The sequence below is a fragment of the Scyliorhinus torazame genome, chromosome 11, assembly GCF_047496885.1.
Source record: "Scyliorhinus torazame isolate Kashiwa2021f chromosome 11, sScyTor2.1, whole genome shotgun sequence".
NCBI classification, from domain to species: Eukaryota; Metazoa; Chordata; class Chondrichthyes; order Carcharhiniformes; family Scyliorhinidae; genus Scyliorhinus; species Scyliorhinus torazame.
Genome location: NC_092717.1, coordinates 155,752,695 through 155,775,620, shown reverse-complemented (window position 1 = coordinate 155,775,620; position 22,926 = coordinate 155,752,695). Strand labels below are relative to the sequence as shown.

Genomic DNA, 22,926 nt, shown 5'->3' with positions numbered 1-22,926 from the left:
CCAAATCTAGAATATTATGTTCCGGAATCCATATTATAAGAGGGATGTGATTACACTTGAAAGAGTGCAGAGGAGATTTACCAGAATGTTGCCTGGGCTGGAGAGTTTTAGTTATGAAGAGAGATTGGTAGACTGGTGTTATTTTCCTTGGAGCAGAGGAGACTGAGGGGAGACATGATTGAGATGTATAAAATTATGAGGGGCATAATTGATGGAGGGCTCCATGACCAGGGGGCATAGATTTAAGTTAAGGGGTGGGAGGTTTAGAGGGGATGTGAGGAAACATCTTCTCACCCAGAGGGTGGTGGGAGTCTGGAACTCATTGCTGAAAGGATGGCAGAGACCCTCACAACATTTAAGAAGTATTTAGATGTGCATTTGCAATACCAAGGCATTTAAGGCTATGAGCGAAGTGCTGGAAAATGGGATTTGAATAGTTAGGTGGTTGTTTATGACCGGCACAGACATAATGAGCCAAAGGGCCCTTTCTGTGCTGTAGACCCCTGTGACTCTGACTCTGTGCCTAATCGGGAGACCTGGGGTGGGATTCTCCGACCCCCTGCCGGGTCGGGAAATTGACGGGGGGCGGCGTGAATCCCGCCCTGCCGCTCCGACGCTGGCCCCCGAATTCTCCAGCACCGGTTTACGAGCGGGGGCGGGGATTGCGCCGGTCGCCGGCCGTTGGCAGCGGGCCCCCCCGGCAATTCTCCGGGCCCCGATGGGCTGAGTGGCCACCCGTTCCTGGCCAGTCCCGCCGGCGTGAAATGGACATGGTCCATACCGGCGGGACCTGGCTTGTCGGCCGTCCTTCCCTGTGATCCTCATCTCGCCCAAACTCACTTCTATCCAGTAATTCAGTGGTGATCCCTGGGGAAGGCTGGTATAATACAGGCAAAAGCCACCACTCCTGGGGGCACTGCCGGATACTGAAGCACTGGTCTGATTGGCCAGCAGCTCTCAAGGTGGGATTTCCACTCTACTCGGGGCTTGATCATATGGGAGGCCTGTCAGTGCCCGATTGGAATGTAATTGCATCGGGTCTACCAGAAAAAACAGCACGGGATCGCCCACTGGTAGGCGAGACCCCCATCACCCACATTATATCTCAGCCTATATCAAAATAATCGTAAGATAAAAGGATTATTGAGGCATTCGTTGATTCATCAGTACTTTGGCCTAGGGAACGTGCAACTTGATTTACACAATTGTCCAATACCTTGGCCGACAGATGAACTATTATTAGCTTGATATCAAGTGCTGAATACGTCACTAGCTTTGTCATACCATGTTGCACCATATCGAAGTTCAATCATTATACGAACAACATTTTATGGAAAAGTCATACGATGAACAGAGGTGAAACAAAAGAAAATAAACACTAAAGCAAAACTTTAGATTCAATATGTGGCTCAATAACATATATATAATGTTAATACAATGGAAGACAGAGGGCGAGATTCTCCACTCCCGCGCCAGTTGGGAGAATCGCCTGGGCCGCCAAAATTTCCCGGGATGCCGGTCCGACGCCCTCCCGCGATTCTCCCAAGCGGCGGGAATGACCCGGTCGAGTTCCGCAGGATGCAGGCCGGAGAATCGCTGGAGACACCCAAAATGGCGATTCTCCGGCACCCCCGCTGTTCTCAGGCCCGGATGGGCCGAGCGGCCAGGCCAAAATGGCGGGTTCCGCCCGGCGCCGTCCACACCTGGTCGCTGCCGTCGTGAACGGTGCGTGAACGCTGGGGGGGTGCGGCCTGCGGGGGGATCATGCACCTGGGGGTACCTCAAATGTGGGGTGGCCCGCGATCGGTACCCACCGATCGTCAGGCCGTCCTCTCTGAAGGAGGACCTCCTTCCTTCCGCGGCCCCGCAAGATTCGTCCGCCATCTTTTTGCGGGGCGGACTTAGAGAGGACGGCAACCACGCATGCGCGGGTTGGCGCCGGCCAACTCGCGCATGACGCCCGTTATGCGGAGCCGGCCGCGTCATCTATGCGGCGCCGCCTTTACGCGGGCGACGAGGCCAGGCGCGTGTAGATGACGCGGCCCCGATCCTGGCCCATTGTCAGGGCCTGAATCGGTCGGGATCGGAGCTGTTTCGCACCGTCGTGAACCTCAACGGTGTTCACGACGGCGCGGCCACTTCGGCGTGGGAGTGGAGAATCCCGCCCAGTGTACTGGGCTAATGGTAAGATTCTTGGCAGTGTGGATGAACAGAGAGATCTCGGTGTCCATGTACATAGATCCCTGAAAGTTGCCATCCAGGTTGAGAGGGTTGTTAAGAAGGTGTACGGTGTGTTAGCTTTTATTGGTTGAGGGATTGAGTTTCGGAGCAATGAGGTCATGTTGCAGCTGTACAAAACTCTGGTGCGGCCACATTTGGAGTATTGCGTGCAATTCTGGTCGCCGCATTATAGGAAGAATGTGGAAGCATTGGAAAGGGTGCAGAGGAGATTTACCAGAGTATTGCCTGGTATGGAGGGAAGACCTTATGAGGAAAGGCTGAGGGACTTGAGGCTATTTTCGATAGAGAGAAGAAGGTTAAGAGGTGATTTAATTGAGGCATACAAGATGATCAGAGGATTGGATAGGGTGGACCGTGAGAGCCTTTTTCCTCGGATGGTGATGTCTAGCACGAGGGGACTTAGCTTTAAATTGAGGGGAGATAGATATAGGACAGATGTCAGAGGTAGGTTCTTTACTCAGAGAGTAGTAAGGGCGTGGAATGCCCTGCCTGCAACAGTAGTGGACTCGCCAACACTAAGGGCATTCAAATGGTCATTGGATAGACATATGGACGATAAGGGAATAGTGTAGATGGGCTTTAGAGTGGTTTCACAGTTCGGCGCAACATCGAGGGCCGAAGGGACTGCGCTGTAATGTTCTAAGTTCTGTGTGTTCAATTATATTGAATTCTTTCTTTCTCAAATAGGACAAAAGCCATTTTCAATGACCCAGGGAAGGATGATTTGGGTATATACTCTTGTGTTGTCACTGGAACAGATGGAGTTTCTTCCAGCTATGCCATCGATGAAGCAGGTATATAAAATTGTATTTACCAATCCAATTTACAGAGATGCTACAAATAGATTTTAAAAACAATGTTGAATGAAATCACGCCTCGAGCTAAGGTCTCCATTGCATTCTTGACCATTGTAGAAAAAATTAAAAACTAAGGTAGCAACTGATGCTGTCTGGAGAAGTTGCATTTCTCATGTCAGTTTTAACTGGGCAGGAAGGACACATGTTCAGACCAGGCAGGCTCCTTTTTCAAATATGTAGAGTGGGTCCAATGACATCATCGAGGACTAACTGCAATTTTAAGCAGCGGTTTGAGGGCAAGGATACTTTGCCTTTCCTGCCAGGTGAAGGAAGTGGGAACAGGAGTCAGGGCAGGAGGTGTACATTTTCTTTCTCTTTTATTAAAACTGGTGGGACCAGGAGGAGTAGCCTGTTCCTTCATCTCCAGAAGGAAAGTTCAAGCCTCATGTGTTCCCTGGCTCCCCCACTCCCAATTGCAAGGCCTCCTAGAACTCATAGAACTTGTTCTTTGAGATTTACCTGGATCCTGCGAACAATACTGTGTGTCCCTACTAGCAGCCTCCGGCCTCTTGACATACTGCACATTGATCAGTCACTCACTGCATCCAATCTGTTTCCAATGGGTGACTGTCTCCATTGGGTGGGGGGTGGGGGGGGGGGGTGCGGTGCGGTTTCAGATGAGCCTTCCAAGCTTAAGAAGTGAAGAAAAGTGAAGCCCATCCTCCCACCAAATATCTCCAATGCCTTCTTTTGCTAAAGTAAAGTAAACTAAATAAGATGGGTTTTATTCTTAGAAAGTATGAAATAGTGTTAAATTTAGAACCTTTTGAGTAGCATTAACCCTTGATGTCTTAATGCTAAACTGTGGACTATGCACCCCTGATAAAGGTCTGGTAGATGGTTGCAGCTCGTTGCAACCAGATCACTTGATATTGAAAAACATTAAAGGATTATCGTGGCTCCATTCCATGTAAATTGTAGTATGCATCATTTTACAAAGGGTGATAACAATATAATTGGGGATAGAGTAATACTTTATTGGGTTGAGACAATATAATTTAAAAGACTTTTCAAAAGTGTGCTTACAAAATAAATGAAAATGTTTGCAGGATGAGCACTGAACCATGAAGGAATTTTAAACATGTGACACCAGGGCACTTGGAGCCAATCGGTCAGTGAGCACAACGCACAAAACTTTGTGAGAGACAAAATACCAACAACAAAGTTTGGGATGAGCTGAATTTTATGGAGGGAGAAGGATCGGAAGCCAATCAGAAGAGCATTGGAATAGTTGAATCTGGAGGGTCACAGACATGGATGAGGATATTGGTGGCATATGGCTGAGATGAAACAAAGACAAATGAGGTCCAATAATCTTTATTAGTGTCACAAGTAGGCTTACATTAACACTGCAATGAAGTTACCGTGAAAAACCCCGAGTCGTCACATTCTGGCGCCTGTTCGAGTACACAGAGGGAGAATTCAGAATGTCCAATTCACCTAACAAGCACATCTTTATTGACTTGTGGGAGGAAACCGGAGCACCCGGAGGAAACCCACACAGACATAGGGAGAACGTGCAGACTAGGCACAGACAGTTACCCAAGCGGGAATCAAACCTGCGACCCTGGAGCTGTGAAGCAACAGTGCTAACCACTGTGCTACCGTGGCGCCCGAAGTGCTTTGCGGGACTCATCCGGAATAAGAGGCCAATATTACAAATGATCTGTTTCAACCTGAGATACTGACTAGAGAAAGGGATGGAATTGATGACATGCAGAGATTATGGCAGGGGTTTGAAGAGAATGGCTTTGGCCTTCCCAATTGCAAGTTGTTGTTATTGTTTCATTGAATCCATTCCAGTATCTTGCAACCTGATTTAAAGGTTCTATGTTTAACTTAACAACTCGGGAAGAAGATCTTCATGTGGCTTTTCAAAGGTTGTTAGAACCTGTTTTTCTTTCTTTTTACAGAACTGCTGCGTCTGCTGGAGCTGAGTCATGAACATAAATTCCCAGGTAAGCATTCCAAATCGAGCCATCCCCTGGAGTTATACTTGTTGTAATCCTTTTGATTTAATGTGAGAACTCTATTTAAAAAGTAACATAAAAATTGACAGAATGACAAATAATCGTATTTTTTTGTGTTGACAGTTGTACCTCTGAAGTCAGAACTCGCAGTTGAGCTACTGGAGAAGGGAAAAGTGCGGTTCTGGTTGGAGGCTGAACGTCTCTCTCCAAATGGACAATGTAAATTTGTATTTAATGACAAGGAGATTAAAAATGACGAGGTGGGTTTCTTACTAATATCTGAAGCTCAGAAATGATTAACCAAGAATTTGTATTTATTTGGAGACTCCTTATCACCAGAGCTAAGGATAGCAAAACTGTAAATTTATTTCAAAGGAATATATTAACTTCCAGCAGAAGTAGTAAATACAGGAAATTGTCATCAACACATTCACAATGCTGAGACATCAAACGTAGAGACATTCTTACTTGAAGATTTCAAATGTGACCCAGGAAAGAAGTAGAAACATCACCTAATTAACATAACTATTTTGAATTTTCAAATCATAGTAAGTATATTTACTCCAGAAATATCTTCTTGAAGTAAATATTCACTTCCCTTCCCTCAGATTAATTACACAGCCATTCACAGATGTCAGAAAACAAGTGTACATTGGAGTTTTTACCTTCTTTCTTCCACCGATGGTTTAGTTGGTCAGAGAGAGCTCTTCACGAGACAACAGAATTCTGGAGCAGGATTTACTGGCTCGTCATGCCTGACTTGGTGACATGACAAGGCTGTTGAATCTCGCGAGATTGGCGACGCTTGAGATATTTTGCAAGATTCAACCGAACCTCGATCTGGATCTCGCCCTCACTGGGCGTGAACCCGATCAGCTTATTTAAATGAGCCATTCAGCTCATTTAAATGTTTGCGCTGTATTGTCCTGGGGCCCAGGAACTAACGGCCCCCCCAGCGAGGCCTCGACCATTCACCGTTCGTACTAATCCACACAAACGTGGACCAGTCATAATGGTACCTTGGGGGGGGGGGGGGGGGGGCGGGGTGGTCTCCCAGGCCACTGGAGACTTATGAGTGGGTGGACGGACATTGGGCAGGGTGATACCCTAGTATTCCTGATGGCACCCGGGCACCTTGGCACTGCCAACCTGGTATTATGGCACTGCCACCTTGGCACCCTAGCAGTGTCACTCTGGGTGCCTGAGTGACACTGCCATGCTGATAGGGGCACTGCCATGGGTGCCAGGCTGGGAGTGCTAAGGTGCCTGGGTACCAGGTTGCCCATGCCAAGGGATGGGCCCGGGATGCCTTGTCCTAAGAGGTGGTATGAGAAGGGGCTCGGGACCCCGGAAGAAGTACGTTGGGTGCAGTGGTGGAGGGTCGGAGGCCATGGCAGGGATGCTGAGGTGGGGGGGGGGGTCGAAAGATTGGTCTACCTTTAAAAATGGTGCCCCTGTCCACGAGTGCTCTTCCTGCGCTGGCGAGTTAAGCTAGTCAGTGCAGGTAATAATGTAAATGCGGACTCGATGGGGCATTCCCCGCCAAGGCCTAAAAAAGGCAAAGTGCCATTGAATAGTGGAGTGTTTCTCAATGCCGCAGCCGCCGAGAGACATCCTGCCATACCCGCCCAAAAGCGGACATTGATTTTTTTCCCATTAAATCGCACCCATGATGTAAGATCTTCTTCATCACAGATGTTGCCTGGCCTGCTGGGCATTTCCAGCATTTTGGGTTTTTGCAACACAGAATTTCTTGTTTTCAGCAGACCGACATCCATTTAGATATCAAACTCAAAAGTAGTCTAGTGTGGTGCCTTAATCACAATACAACCTGATTGGCACACAACCTGCTCATCAAGCCCCAATCTTGGTCATAATAACTGGATTGATTGTAAAATAACCTTTCCTTGAACTAACTGTAGAGATGGATTTTTAAAAGATAAAAGAGTGGTCATGCTGTTAAACTATCACCAACATTCAAGCAGTCAAAGAGACTGAGGCCAGGATTTTCCGGTCCCGTCATGGCTATACCAACCACAGGAGATTCGGCAGCACAATCAAAAGTCCATTGATTTTCGGTGGGACCGGACGAACCAGGCAGGGGGCAGACCCAGTAAATCCAGCCCATGCACTGTAATTGGCTGGCGGAATTCAGATTTCATAGGCTTCATAGCCAAGCTGGGTAAAATACAGACTTGATTAGCAATCATGACATTAAAGAAATTAAATGTATTTTTGGGGATGCAGGAGAAGAATTTAATTGGATTTTCTTTTCCCTTTTGCTCCCTTCCTCTCGAATGCGAGAAGGGATCTTTGCTGGGCTAAAACATTTTAGCTGCCGGAGTGCTCTGATACCTCAAATAACTATCATGTGTGAGCTGAGGCAGGCTATTTGATAGAGGATTTAACTACTCAGTTTCATTCTCTCCTCATCTAACATCTACATTTTCAACTTCGCACCCCTGCATAATGGATCTTGGGCCTTCACCTTGGCTTCTCAACAATAGAAAAATGCACAGAACTTTCAGCAGCAAAACTGGATAATTCTCAGCAGTGGGAACCTTGTTGATTTCTTGACATACTTAAACAAATTGTGATATCCCTGTCAATGTCGTCCTGATATCAGGTAGCTCAATCAGTACAAACTTGTGATCAAATCCGGTACTCCCCGGCCTGTATAATTCAGTACTATTACATAGCGCATTTACTCAGTATAGCATAAAACAGCTTATTCGCTAAACGATGCAAGTCAACATGAGCCTTCTTTTTTTAAAAATGAATTCATTTTTATTCCATTTTAGCCAACCTACAGGACTTTTGAGAGTCTAGTGCTGATAAAGATTTTATTCTCAAGTGATTTAGTGAAAGCATGCAATTACCATATTGGTGATCTAATTCTGGCCATTTATCTTACTGCCTCTGGAACTTTCCACAAGGAATTTCCACATCGACGGAGGTTCAGTGGCAACCCAGTTTTGTGTCCATCTGGGATTTTCACCAATCTTCTGGGGAAGTTGCGGCAGCTGTTTGGTAAAATCACGAGGAAGTTCCCATAATTTGTCTTTCAGCTGCAAGACCATAACTATGGACTCAGCATGATGAATTTGATTGACTAACAGGAAAAGCACATGCAATGGACAAGCCCAAAATATCAGTTATTACTTCCCCACCCACTCTGTCCAGTAGCCAAGTAGGTACAAGCCAAATCTCTTTCCAGCAATAGCTGCAAACTATGGAATGACTGCCACTCCTGGTATTCAAACCACCAGACTCTGTTACAAGTCCACTTATTTTTGGAAAATTCCATTGCAATATCATCAAGGCAGGAAGAAAGCCAGTAAATTATTCTAATATTAATTAATACTGTGAAACTGTTTTAATGTTTTTAATTATGGCTTATCACATAAGATAATGAGGCTGGGACTTTGTGGCATCCATTTTGGTTGGGGCTAAAATTTCAAACTCAGGCCAGTTTTCTGAATATGGTAGGCAGGAGAAGAATGCCTGTGGTGAATGTCTGGCATTTGCTGCAGAGTAACTTAGTACCCAACCACAAAGCTAGCTATTTAAAAAACACCTTAGCCTGTGCAACAGATCACGCTGCGATCACTGCACAAGCTCAGATGGATCTTTAATGTTTTAAGTTTAATTCTGCTCCATAGCAATGCTGGATAGCAAGAATATGTAAGTGTTCCTGGCCATCACTAAAGTGCAAATAAAGGACAATATGCTGGATGATATTACTTAGTCAGCTGATTGTCCTTGCAAGGCACTAGTCTACGGGTTGAGATGATCACTGCAATATTGGACTCCAGAGTGCATGTAGTCCTGATGTTGCATGAGCCCGTTCACAAAATAAAATGGCAGGTAGTCCACTACTTGAACACTCGCAGTACAGCCTGTGCTGATCACCATTTTGTGAAGGGTGATAGCGGGGGCATCTTGTGAATGCCGGAAGTATACAGAAAAGGCAGATCAGTCAGTGTGTAAATGCCCTCCTTGTAATTTTGGACTTTGCCACTCCTGTTAATGCTTCTGTTAACCACTCAAATGTTGACTCCATGAACTCCACATCCCCCCCCCCCCCAATCAACCCACTAGTGAGTGATACTTACAGAGATCACCATTCACTGTTCAGCTGAGGTGGTTTTGACGAACTATTTGCTGCTGCAGAGTTAGTAGAAAAATTGGGTGGGATTTACCGACCACCCCACCACCTGTTTTTTGGCGGAGAAAGCGGGAAACCTGTGTGGTGATGTGGGACCAGAATTTCCCACCAGCGCGAACAGCCGGTAAATCCCACCCATTGTGTTGCCGGGGTAGGCGACAGGAAACCTTTCAGTTGGAAGGGAGTTGTGCTGGACCTTTGGAAGAAAGCATTGCGTGGTTTGCAAAGGCCTCTGAATGTGCCACTTTCTTTCTCCCAGTCATGGAGATTACAGTTCCAATAGTAAAGTAAAGCAAGCAAAGGCACCATAGTCCCAGATGACCACAAAGGTTTCCCCTTTGACAGGGAGAGCTGACTGGTGGTGATTTAACCTGAGGATCACCACACCTCAGGTGAGGGACAAGGTTCAGAAGGCGGGGCCTTCATGAATAACTGCAGCCAGTCTGGGAATTGAACCCATGTTGTTGGCCTCGCTCTGCATCACATACCATCTGTTCAGCCAACTGAGCTAAACCAGTTGCAATACCCTTTGATTTGCTGCATCACAGGAAATGGAGCAGAGACAGGTGGCAAGAAGTTTCCAGAGGGAGGAGGAAACCCACTCTATGGCCTGCTGTATCATTCCTCAGGTTACTTCCTGCTCCTATTGTGTTTTCCTGCTGGAGGAATGAGCTTGTGCAGCCAGAATACCCTTCCCCTTCAAAAGTTACAGACTAGCTTTAGGAAGTGCAGGCTATAGCTTTAATTGGTACTAACTTCACACAGACCCAGGGCCCTCCCGCTGAGCATGGAGCCATTCAGAAGCACGTTTAGTGCTGAACTGTATGCCACTATGTGGGAACTAAGCAACCATCATAAAGCTAGCACACTACCTGCATTACTTTCAATGGATACTCGTTAATTACACATCATGGTCCCGGCGCCCATTAATCGGCTTTAAACTCATTATGCTTTCCCGGTTACTTAGAGCACAAAATCATGGTGAAGTAGTAAAGGAATGCAGAGAACTAGTTTAATAAGGGCACAGGGAGTCCACCCCGAGTAAAAATAAAGAATTGTAGTTTTATTTACAATACAATATATACACTGCTCGGTAGATCCCTACTGGGTTCCTGCCATGGTCGGTGGCTTACTGGCCGACCTTTAATACAGAGGTGAATAGAGATCCTCCCATATGGTCATTCACCTGTATCTGCACACGAATAGGAGTCTCATTGGACGCTGCCAAATAGTTCAGCTGCATCTCAGCATCATCCTCGGCCTCCTGTGGGCCATCCAGATGCAAAGCCCGGTCCCGGGGCTTATGTTTACCTCAATAAGGGTGCCTGGAGCGCTGGCCCTCCTGCTGCCTGCGAGTACGCCTTGATCAGTGCCTATGTCCCTTCAGCCGAGTCGGGGAACGTCCCGCGTCTCGGTGACCGGCGCTTCGCCAAGAGGTTGGAGTCGCTGAGACGGTCGGTTCGGGCTATGGGGATACCAAGTGAGGGGCGATGCCCTAAAACATTCACCTCCTTTATATCTCTTGGACACCGCGTTCCACATTTTCCCAGAACAAGGAGATCTGCTTAAAGGTTAGGGAGTTTTCACCCAAACGTTTTTTCAGTGTTTCCATATTATTTATACTGCAGACCAAACAGTCCCGGAGCATATTGGATAAAGCAGTTCCATACTCACAAAACTTGGCTATCTTATGTAGCCAAGATACAAACTCGGTGATGGACTTGCTGGAGGACCTCTCTGCTACATTAAACCAATATCTTTGAACTGTTACTGATGGGGTCGTGGTGAAGTGTTGTTCCACAAGTTGGTTGAACAATTGCGTACCTGCCAACACCGGGTATGTGAGACTCGGGATCACCCCGAGCATGTGCGCTCCACAGGCCGTCAACAGTATAACCATTTGGAACTCGTTCTCCATGATGTTGTTGGATCCGAAGAAATAATGCATCATTTATGCGTTTTGGTTCCAGTCTTCAACACCGGAGTCAAATGCATCTAACCGCCCCAACAGAGGCATGGTGAATTAAGTAATTCCAAACCTGGGTCCAGAAAATCGGGGAGATGGCTCAGCTGAGTAGGTCGCTGCGGCGACAGCAAACCAGTTTACTCCTTGTTGCCAGTTTAATAAGGACACGGAGAGTCCACACCGAGTAAAAATAAAGAAATGTAGTTTTAATTACAACACAATATGTACACTGCCCGGTAGATCCCTGTTGGGTTCCTGCTCTGGTTGGTGTCTTAATGGCCGACCTTTTATACAGAGGTTAATATAAATCCCCCACCGCTAGCAGGTGAGCTCATACTCCACAAGGGCCAAGGGAAGATACTAATTCCCATCCCGTAGGCCCCGTGTGGGACATGACAACTAGCATAATATTTTCTGGTGAATTTCTTCCTGCATTCTGCTGGAGATATATGGAGAAATTTCAGACAGAAAATACTGCCCTCAAAGCCTGGAGGTGAAAGCAGGTTCAAAAACTAGTGCCGCAAAATGATGAGATACAGATTTATTCTAGTAACTTTCATACCTTGAATTTTCAATCTCAACTGAATAACTGAGGGAGGCTCCAAGCAGAGGGAGAAAGAGAAAGCCAAAAGGCTTTCAGAGCAAACTGGTAGAAATCTGCGCCCTTTGTTTAGTTGCAAAATAGTTCACAGAATAAGGAAACCTTATATAAAGCTGCTTTTCATTTTGTTTCAAGCTCCCTTTCTACATTTCAGAAATATAAAATAAAGGTTGATCAGAAAACTGGCTTAGTGGAAATGACAATGGAAAAGTTGGAGGATATTGATGAAGGCACCTATACCGTCCAGCTTCAGGATGGTAAAGCAAGTAACCAGTCTAGTCTGGTTCTGATTGGAGATGGTGAGTCTTTTTACTGCTTTTGTCTTCATGAAAACAAACTTCAATCACAAACAGTAGAAATAGGATATCCTGGATGCTCTAAATATGAATGAGGATTCTAATTTTAAATGCCGCTATTATCAATGGAACCTATGGATCACCTCTAAGTCTTTTTCTAAAGCTTGCAATGCCCAATTGTGACTTGTCGATCAAAAGCAGACGACTCCAGCATGTCATTTACCTTTACAATATGTGGCCTGAAGAATAATTCTTGGTTCTCAGTAAATACCATAAGGTTCATTTTGCCATGTGTCTTTCCTTTGAGCCCATAAGGCCCATTAAGCCTTAGGGTTGATGCGTGGCATGAAAATGAGTTTACTGTTTCAGAGGGGAAAATTAAACAGAACAAAGCAGCAAATGACTCCATCCATCCTAACATTTCCTAAGTGCCCACACCCCAAAGTTCCTAATGGGGCCCTCCATTGTTTTGCCATCTTCCTCATGCACACTAGGCTGATCCAATTTTTAAAGTAACCTTTTCTCCTTGGTGTCCAATCTCCTCTTCCCTCTCATGGACCCTCCAGTGGGACACATTTAGGCTCCCGTGGAGGCCAGCACACCTTGTTTGATATAGCATTCCAGAATCAAATACTACGCCAGTTACCAACCATGCCTGGGAAATGTGGGCATCCTGTGGAGATCCCATCCTGGCTCCACACACATCCCTCCCTATTCTGACATCACACGTCTTGGACATGGGGATGTGAGCAGCATTGGCAGCAGTCCAGCAGAGCCAGATTCTGGCCATGTTTCAATGGATTTTAGTGGGCACTAAATAAATAGCAGGTCCGCCTAGACATTGGAATTATCCCCTTTTGAACCGTTTTAGGTTGAGCAATGTTCCCACTGCTGCAATGGGAATAAAAGATCCGAACGTTAACAAATTCTTAACAGGCTTTTTCTTGTCTTTTCTTTCAATGTTTACACATCAATAGTTTGCAAATATGAGAAAATCAATGCAAGGTTAAGAGAATTTACCAAACAGCTTTGGACTTGTTTTGTAACTGTTTACATCACGAGGAAAATACAGGTCATTTTTGACTATATATGTAGAATTCATTAATATTTAGAATTTATACAACAATTGTCAAAATTAAGCCAGTCTGTAAAAGCCTTCGATGACACAAATGTAAGTGGGATGAAAATGTATTCATAATAACACAACCACTTGCAAAACTTGACAGTGTACTCGTGCACAATTATTGGAGTTCACATTGATTAGTTTTAGCTGTGTGAAAGTTGGTTTCGTACAATGTTCAACTATTCTGCTATCAACGTGCGTACCTTTCTTTTCAGTGTTTAAGAATCTGAAGAAAGAAGCAGAATTCCAGAGAGGGGAATGGCTCAGGAAACAAGGTAATGAAACAACCTGAGTACTGTATTGTGCAGCACTTAATATTTCCTTGCATTAATCAATGAAGTAAGCCAGAGGAGAGACATATTTTCAGTGCAAACCAGCTGGGCGGGTGGTTAAAGCTGCTTTATAATTTAACTCAGTAAGAAGTCTTACAACACCAGGTAAAAATGCAACAGGTTTGTTTCAAATCACTAGCTTTCGGAGCACTGCTCCTTCCTCAGGTGAATGAAGAAGTAGGTTCCAGAAACATATATATAGACAAAGTCAAAGATGCAGGACGAATTTTGAATGCGAGCATGTGCAGGTAATTAAGTCTTTACAGATCCAGAGAGAGGGATAATCCCAGGTTAAAGAGGTGTGAATTGTCTCAAACCAGGACAGTTGGTAGGATTTCGCTAGTCCAGGCCAGATGGTGTGGTGTGAATGGAATGCGACATGAATCCAAGGTCCCGGTTGAGGCCGTACTCCTGTGTCCGGAACTTGGCTATAAGTTTCTGCTCGGTAATTCTGCGTTGTCACGCGTCCTGAAGGCTGCCTTGGAGAACGCTTACCCGAAGAACAGAGGCCACTGATCTTCGGGTAAGCGTTCTCCAAGGCAGACTTCAGGACGCGCGACAACGCAGAATCGCAGAGCAGAAACTTATAGCCAAGTTCCACACGCATGAGTTCGGCCTCAACCAGGATCTTGGATTCATGTCGCATTACATTCAGTTCCCATCATCTGGCCTGGGCTTGCAAAATCCTACCAACTGTCCTGGCTTGAGACAATTCACACCTCTTTAACCTGGGATTACCCCTATCTCTGGATCTGTAAAGACTTAATTACCTGCAAATACTCGCATTCAAAGTATCGTCTTGCATCTTTGACTTTGTCAATATATGTGTTTCGGGAACCTACCTCTTCATTCACCTGAGGACGGAGCAGTGCTCCGAAAGCTAGTGATTTGAAACAAACCTGTTGGACTTTAACCTGGCGTTGTAAGACTTCTTATTGTGCTCACCCCAGTCCAATGCTGGCATCTCCACATTAGAATTTAACTGACTGCTTACTCCCTGCGATCTTCAATTTTAAGCTGTTCTGCCATAGGGGTGGACTGCCAGAAATGGCTGGGTCTTTCATCATGCAGATTGGCCTCCAATGATATAATTGGAGCCTAACTGTGATTTTAACAAGAGGCCTGCAACCATTGTGGCTTTTCCATTACGCCAACCTAGCTGTGAAGAAGAATTTGGGTTTGAAGAAATATCAAAAGGTAAATTGTTTATTTTTAAAAAAAATTCCATGTGAAGTCTGGAAGAGCAGGAGTGCCTCTCTAGTCCACGCAAAGCAAGGTTACCCCTCAGGAGGTGCCACAGCATCTGTGGAGAAAAATAGAGCTAACTTCTTGAGTTGAAAATGATTCTCCTCCGGAAGAATCATATTCACCTCAAAACATTGACTCTTCTGTTTCTCTCTCCACAGATGCTGCCAGACCTGCCCCTATTTTTCCAGCACTTTGCTTTTATTTCAGATTTCTAGCATTTGCAGTATTTTGCTTTTGTTTACAGTTAGACCTCCCCGTCCCAGGACACCCCGCTCTACTAATCACAAGGTCCTCACAATTGCTTTACCAGTTACACAGCAGTATGCCAAACAGCTTCTTCCGGTATCAACAACATCCTCCTGCTTCCTGACCTTCTTGTGCTGCCCATTGATCAGCTGCAACCTCCTGTGAGAACTTAAGTGTGCCTACATGGGATGAAGCCCAGGAGAGGATGATTTGATGTTTGCCTTGGTACCCACTTTCATAACTACCAGCCTAAGTTAAAATTGAGACTATTATCCACAATCTTCAAATCTGGTACAATATCAATTTCAAATTAAACCACTTGATATACCATCATTGCTTCTTATGCAATATCTTGTATACCAGGCAAAAGAATAATATTAATAAAATCATTAAGGGTTTTTTCACAAAGATTAAGCCAGAATTTAAATCTTGATAGATGAATTCCATACTTACTATTACTGTTTGATGAACATATGAATTTTAAAAATATTTATAATGATATATCTTCTATGCTTACAGGCCCTCACTTAGTTGAGTACCTTGGATGGGAAGTTAATAATGATTGCAGTGTACTTCTGAAATGCAAGGTAAAAGGAACATTCTTACATGTGCTTTTGTTGCTATGGAACATTATTTTAAAAAATAGCTAATGCTAAAGTTTTTAGAGAGAAGCTGGATATTTTCGCCTGAATGGAAAGAAAACCATAGTGAGGCGGGGGAATTTTCCACTCCTGTTTTCATCGGGTGGGATATGTGACAGGAGCAGAAAATCCCATAAGAGGCCCAAATCACGTATCACGGCAACGTAAAGGCGTGACGGAATTGTTCCTATCCTGTACCTGTGATGTAGCGGAATTAAGCCCATTACAACAAATTTGCATCTAATTGTCAGGCCTCTATGCCTGAAAATCCCCCCCGTTACATTATCCATTCACATCGGCTTGAGGTCACCCACAGCGTGCACCTGGCGAGTACAATCTGCCAGAGGAGTTCAGGTGTGTGCATCACTTGGGGGCAGAGGGCTATGCCTGGAGAGTGCCAGGTGGCAGTGCAGGCATGGGGCGTTGTATGTTCTATTTTTAATTTGTGTTTTCCCCTTACAACTTGAATTCCCAACTATCTTTGTATTGTTAGCAAATTTGGCTACAATACACTCAGTCCCTACACCAGAATGTAAATAGTTGAATTCCCAGCACTGCTCCCTGTGGCACTCCACTGGTTAGAGTTTGCCAACCTGAAACTGACCCATTTATCCCAATTCTCTGCCTTCTGTTAGTTAGCCAACGGTCTTGTGACACCTTATTGATGCCTTTAGGAAACTGCATTTACTAGTGACCCTTTATTCACCTAGCTCGTTACATCCTCAAAAAACTCAAATAAATTTGTCAAACATGATTTCCCTTTCATAAAACTGCCAAGATTGTCATAGAATTTACAGTGCAGAAGGAGGCCATTCGGCCCATCGAGTCTGCACCAGCTCTTGGAAAGAGCACCCCACCCAAGGTCAACACCTCCACCCTATCCCCATAACCCAGTAACCCCACCCAACACGAAGGGCAATTTTGGACACTAAGGGCAATTTATCATGGCCAATCCACCTAACCTGCACATCTTTGGACTGTGGGAGGAAACCGGAGCACCCGGAGGAAACCCACGCACACACTGGGAGGATGTGCAAACTCCGCACAGACAGTGACCCAAGCCGGAATCGAACCTGGGACCCTGGAGCTGTGAAGCAATTGTGCTAACCACTATGCTACCGTGCTGCCCCAAAGGTTGGTACATATAAAATAGGGACTTGCATGGTTACACAAGATAACTGATGTTATAGAACCGTCATGCAATACGGGTATCAGCGATTAACTAGTGTTAATTGACCATAACTCAATGGGTCAGCATCAGGGGCTAACGAAAAAAAAGGTTGATTGGAAATGAAGTGAAATGTCATTTTTGTGGAAAGGTTTAAAATAAAGGAAGAGCTAAATTAACCTGTGATCTAACTTTTTTTTTCTACCTAGGTGGCTAACATCAAAAAAGAAACATCAATCATCTGGTACAAAGATGACAGAGAGATCATGTTTGATGAGAAGCATGATTTCAAGGATGGTGTGTGCACTTTGCTGGTTCAACAGGTACAGAAATAATATTTAACTACATTCTGGAGCTATGGCCTGGTTTAGCTCAGTGGGCTAAGACAAGCAGTAAAGCAGAACTAAGGCTAGCAGCGCGGGTTCAATTCCCGTACCAGCTTATCCGAACAGGCGCCAGAATGCGGCGACTAGGGGCTTTCCACAGAAACTTCATACTTGTGACAAGAAAAGATTATTATGCCTGTTAGTAAAAGACATATTGAGACTGCATATTGTTTAACTAAGTAAATAGCATTTATCACTCATTAATAAAATATTGTAAGAGAAAGTTTCATCCGTAATTGGGAGAATGTTTCAGCAGTAATTGGTGGAAACTAAGGCCAAGAGAACAATGGTAAAGATGGCGAGAAAGGTTTGGCAGAGACTGAAATTCCAATGGGGCCTGAAAACACTGGGACCGGGATTTCCTGCCGTTCACACGGGTGGTATCGTCTGGCCCTGCTGACCTGTCATGGGTTCTCCAGTGATGGGGGATGCATTCAATGGGAAAGCCTGTTGACAACAGCGTGACAGGAAGATCCTGCCACTGGTTAATGGCGAGCCCGGTGGGTGGGGGGTCTCCCTGCAGAAAGGTAGATGGGACTAATTCCTGCTGTGACCTGAAGTGGACAGAGGTTCTGTCCATCCCATCAAAGGTCATGATGCTGAAAGGAGACCGAGCTGATGGGATGTCTTAAACCTGCTAGATTTTTGGAAATTTCCAGCTTCTTTGTACCAGGTAACCTGGGTGGCAGCATGTTACCTGTGTTCATTATCAATGGATAGGCAGAAATGGCATCAAAGGGAGACCCCAGGCCCAGAAGCCTTTAACTGGCTCTCCAAAACAGGCCCAATAAACAGTTAGCATGGTTATTTAAGATGTCCATTAGAACGTTTTTGAAGTGCTGCTTGTTTTTTACCCCCCTCCTTCCTTACACAGAGACAGGTGGAAAAGAACTACTAATCAAACATAAACAGATAAAACCCACAAAATGCTTCTATTTGAATTGAATGGTTTGACCTCTCCCTCAGCCACCTGACCTGGTATAGGCCCTTTAATTCCATTGGGTCTCCAGCTATAATCCCTGTGGTAATCCCCAAAGTGGCCTTTTCCAGCCATTTACACTTTTCACTCGTAGTTTCTCCTGTAGGGAGTTATGGAGGGAATCTACAGAAGCTATGGAGTTATTCCTAATCAACACAACCTGTTGGAATCTGAGTGGGGAAAAGTGCAATTAAAATACAAAAGGGAATTTATCCATTCCATTCCCAGCCTAATCTGGTCATTTGCAATTCTAAATTGCAGACAGCATAATCAGCGGCCCCAGCTCTCTAAATAACAAAGACTGGTCCAACATCTAATTTAACCGTATTAGGGGAGCAGTGATGGCTTCCCTAATAGGCCACAGTTGCTGGGATTTGGATGCAGGACAAGAAGAATGTCAAAAAAGCATATTTATTTCATGTCTTCTTGTGTGTTAGGAGACCTCTGTTACCCTAGGCATCCACCTCCCATCCCTGAGTCCTGCGATGCACGTATCTTATGCCAGGAGCCTTCTCTTTGAGGTCCTTGCTGCATCCTCTAAGCTGCCTGCCAGCTGCACAGAAAATGAAATGAAAATCACTTATTGTCACGAGTAGGCTTCAATGAAGTTACTGTGAAAAGCCCCTAGTCGCCACATTCCGGCGCCTGTTCGGGGAGGCTGGTACGGGAATCGAACCGTGCTGCTGGCTTGCCTTGGTCTGCTTTAAAAGCCAGCGATTTAGCCTAGTGTGCTTACTTCCAGTTGACCACCAATCATTTTGGTTTGGGAAATCAAAAATTTAGGATGCTAATGACACCTGGCCAAGTCTTCCTGCTTCTCCCCCAGGCACTCACAAAGCCGAATTACTCCAAGGAGTGAAAATCAACCCCATCCTGTCTATTGTATCAAACCTAGTTAGGCTTCTTTCAGTAAATGAGCTTAGTTTTGCCCCGTTTTTATATATCATGGACAGAAGCATGATACATTATACAGAAAAGGTGCTTCATTTTTACCACATTTGATTTCTCCCCATAGTCACCAGATCACTGAATTATTTTTGGTACCTGCATCAATGTGAGGACATGCTGAGTGGAGGTCAGGCCCTTTCCAACAGTGAGAAGGGGAAATTAAGCAGCTGCTTAATTGTTGCCTCCTTGCGACTGGTCATGATCAGCAATGGCAGGTGTTATGTATCTGGGAATACATTCCAGCTGGTTCTGCATCACGTGGTGTGTGGTGATGTCTGCAGATTACTTGCATGGACATTGAGCAGATCACCATCTTGATTGTATGAGAAACACCCTTAATAGACCTCTCATTATGATTTAGAAGAATCCAGAGTGTGGGCACCTTCAAAGCTTTTCTCTTTTCGGCAATAAAGCAATATAACAGGAGAGAAAACTGGAGATGAGGATTGAGGCAGAAAAATCACTGGAAAGAAGATTTTCGTCGACTAATTGTGGGACAACATTGGAAACAACAGAAGAATCTCAGGACCGAACACGCACACACATATACACACACACAGATGGTGTGGGGGAGGGGGGAATGCGAAGCACTGCCACCGATGTGAAGGTTTAACAAAAGTTTTTCAATAGCAACTGTGAGTAAAAAGACCAACAGTTGGGGAAGACTTGTTTGCGTTGAAGTAAGTGTGGTCTGGCCATGGTGAAGCTACACGAGCTGCGGGAACAGGAATTTTGAAGTTTGCCCACACTGCATGGGCCACTACTCAGGCAAAAAGTCAAAATATTCAGGTGTAAAAGGGAAATAATTCCTAGTTGCTTGTTCAAGGGATTGTTTGTACCATACTTTTCAACACAGTCGGAAAGGAGGAAGTGTACACTCTTGGAGCTGGGATCCAAAAATGGCAGAAAAACAGGCCCTATGGTCATGTTTGCTGAGAACTATGAAACGTGGAATTCATATGAAGAAATATGCCAGTTCTTTTTAATTGCTAATCAGACACCGGAGGACATGAAGGACGCCACATTTTTCAGTTCCGTTGGCTGTGAGACACTTATGCTGCTGCAGAATCCTGTTCACCCAGTCAAACTAGGAGATAAGTCCCACAGTGAATTAATTAAAATCTTAAAGGGACCTTTCTCTCCTAAACCGTTATCGATTTAAAAGGCTTCAGTTCCACCTCCGTAGTCAGAAAGAAGGTGAAAGTCTTTTACAGTTTGTACATCTTGGAAGATTAGCTAGATATTGTGAATTTGGTACAACACCTGATGATACTCTTCGAGACAGGCTGATTTGTGGACTCTGCAGTGAATCTAATCAGAGGAAGCTGCTCACTGTAAGTGATTTAACTCTAAAGGCTGCTGTGGAAGTTCCCACGTCTACAGAGCTTTCAATGAGAGAGGTTTCACAGATAGGGGCTGGAGTGAAGATCCACAAAATGGATAACTCAAGAAACAAGGCTGCAAAGGTGCAACTATGTCACTGTTGTACACAGGTTGCACAGTCAGTAGGGGAATACTGGAGTACATCAAAGACATGCAAGTGGCAAGAAGGGGCACATTTCCAAGATGTGTTGGGCTCAGAGAACTTCTCCTACACCAAGAAAGTGTAAGAAGAACAACACAGTTAAATAATCTAGTCACGTCTACAAATTTGTGGATGAAGCTCAAGATCACTCAAAAGATAGCAAAATTGAACTACTGCACTAGCTAAATGCAGGGCGATCAACAACATTTTTGGACATGTCCAAAACTTGAAGGTCATGAAATTAAACTGGAAGTGGATACGGGTGCAACAGTATCACTAATACCTGAGACAATTTATCATCAAAAGCTGAAGCATCTGTCTTATAAACTGTCAAATGTAATCCTAAGGAAATACACTGAATAGGCTGTACCATTAAGAGGATGTATTAAGGTGAAAGTGGAAGCAAATGGACAGACAGGGAAGTTGCCTCTTCACATTGTCTGTGGAATCATTCCTGCTCTATTTGGCAGAGGTTGGTTGGCTAAGATTTGGCTTAACTGGGAAATATTCAATCAATTAGTGGATTCTGAAGAAGGAAGAGAAGGTTTTCAAAGATACATTGGGCGGCTCTATGACTGGAATTGAGGAACCAGACAGCACATCCAAATGCCTCAAAGCTAGAACATTTTGTACCATACTCCATCAAGCCTAAAGTTGAAGAACTAGAAAGATTGGTAAGGACAGAAGTCATTGAACTTGCTGCTACAAGTGATTGGGCAACACTAATCATTCCTGTATTTAAACACGATGGCTCAGTGAGAATTTGTGGTTATTTAAAAACTAGTGTTTACCCAATTTTGTGCGTAGATCATTATCAACTGCCGCTGATTGAAGACTTGTTCGCTGCACTTTCTGGAGGGCAGAAATTCAGTAACATTGATCTTTTGTAGGCATATCTGCAGGTGAATGTGGCTGCCGAATCACAGCCACTACTCACCACAAAACTCTGCTTCGTTACAGAAGATTTCCTTTTAGAATAACATCAGTGTCTGCTTTTTTTCAAAAATCTGGGAGTGCAATATTATTTAGATGACATACTCATCAACAGTTCAAATGAACAGGAACACTTGAACAATTTGGAAGCTACCCTGAAGGCAGTTACAGAGCCACAACCTGAGAGTCAAGAAGGAGAAATGTGACATTTTCAAGTCATCCATAAATTACTTTGGTCATATTATCGACAAAAGTGGTTTGCACAAAGAGTCAAAAAAAATGTCAACAACCTTAGGAGACAATTATTAGTCTTCAAAATGTTTCACAATTAAAGTCGATTTTTAGGATTGATCAATTATTATGGTAAATTTGTGCCAAATTTAGTAACGCGAATGAAGCCTTTACACATGTTGCTATGCGTCAAACAGACAGGGCACTGGTCAGAAGAATGTTAAAATGCATACAATGAAGTGAAAGAAGCTTTACTGAAGTCAAGAGTTGTTGGCTCATTATAATCCCAAGATGAGGTTGCAACTTGCTTGCGATGCCTCACCCTATGGAGTTGGTGCCGTTGTCTTGCACATTACACACAGCAACAACAAGCACAAAAATTGCTAGAAGGGAGAAAATCTCTAAGTTGTCAATTAGGGCGAAAGAGTGTTAGCTAGGAGCAACACCACCAACAGGAAATAGCTACCAGCTATGAAGTTAGCAGGGACATGTCCAATATCATACACTGTACAGATGTATGATGAAAAAGTTTGGCAATGTCACGCTAATCAGTTACTTGCTGAATGAAGTGAGTTTGCAGAAATCTCTTAAGAGGTTCTACCTTTAGTAGATTTAGAGAGCTGTACTTTGGATCAGAGTCCAGAGACGGTGACAAGTTCAGATTCTGGTTCAGAGGACTTTTTAATGCTGATAGTGACATATACTGATATGACTACTCAAAGTACAATCTATAGAAAGGAATCAGGACACTTTTGAAGTTGCAAGTAACCAGGATCAATAACGCCAAATTCTACCAAAAAGGAATAGACATCCACCCCGGCGACTGTCTTATTGAATTGTATTTATGTATAGAAATAACATATCAGAGGATCTGTTGTATAAATGTTAATTTTTGTCACTATACTAATGAAGTAAAGGGGACGAGGTGTTATGTATCTGGGAAAACATTCTTGCTGGTTCTGTATCGTATGATGTGTAGGGACGTCAGCAGAGTATTTGTGTGGGCTTTGAGCAGATCACCATCTTGATTATATGAGCAACACCCTTAGTAAACCACTCATCGCATT

At 44.4% G+C, this 22,926-nt stretch overlaps 1 protein-coding gene and 1 long non-coding RNA gene across 4 annotated transcripts in view; one reads left to right on the top strand and one right to left on the bottom strand.

Annotated features, from left to right (window-relative positions):
* The window catches only part of LOC140385595 (uncharacterized), a 130,978-nt gene that overhangs the window by 14,784 nt on the left and 93,268 nt on the right, over positions 1 to 22,926 (bottom strand). The gene's annotated exons all lie outside the window — the stretch shown is intronic.
* The window catches only part of myom1b (myomesin 1b), a 246,733-nt gene that overhangs the window by 192,957 nt on the left and 30,850 nt on the right, over positions 1 to 22,926 (top strand). For all 3 annotated transcript variants that reach the window (XM_072467909.1, XM_072467907.1, XM_072467908.1), the window contains 7 exons: positions 2,929 to 3,035; positions 5,012 to 5,056; positions 5,192 to 5,328; positions 11,958 to 12,102; positions 13,438 to 13,497; positions 15,568 to 15,635; positions 17,067 to 17,180. In XM_072467909.1, coding sequence (XP_072324010.1) covers positions 2,929 to 3,035; positions 5,012 to 5,056; positions 5,192 to 5,328; positions 11,958 to 12,102; positions 13,438 to 13,497; positions 15,568 to 15,635; positions 17,067 to 17,180 — 676 coding nt within the window. The remainder of the gene's footprint in view (positions 1 to 2,928; positions 3,036 to 5,011; positions 5,057 to 5,191; positions 5,329 to 11,957; positions 12,103 to 13,437; positions 13,498 to 15,567; positions 15,636 to 17,066; positions 17,181 to 22,926) is intronic.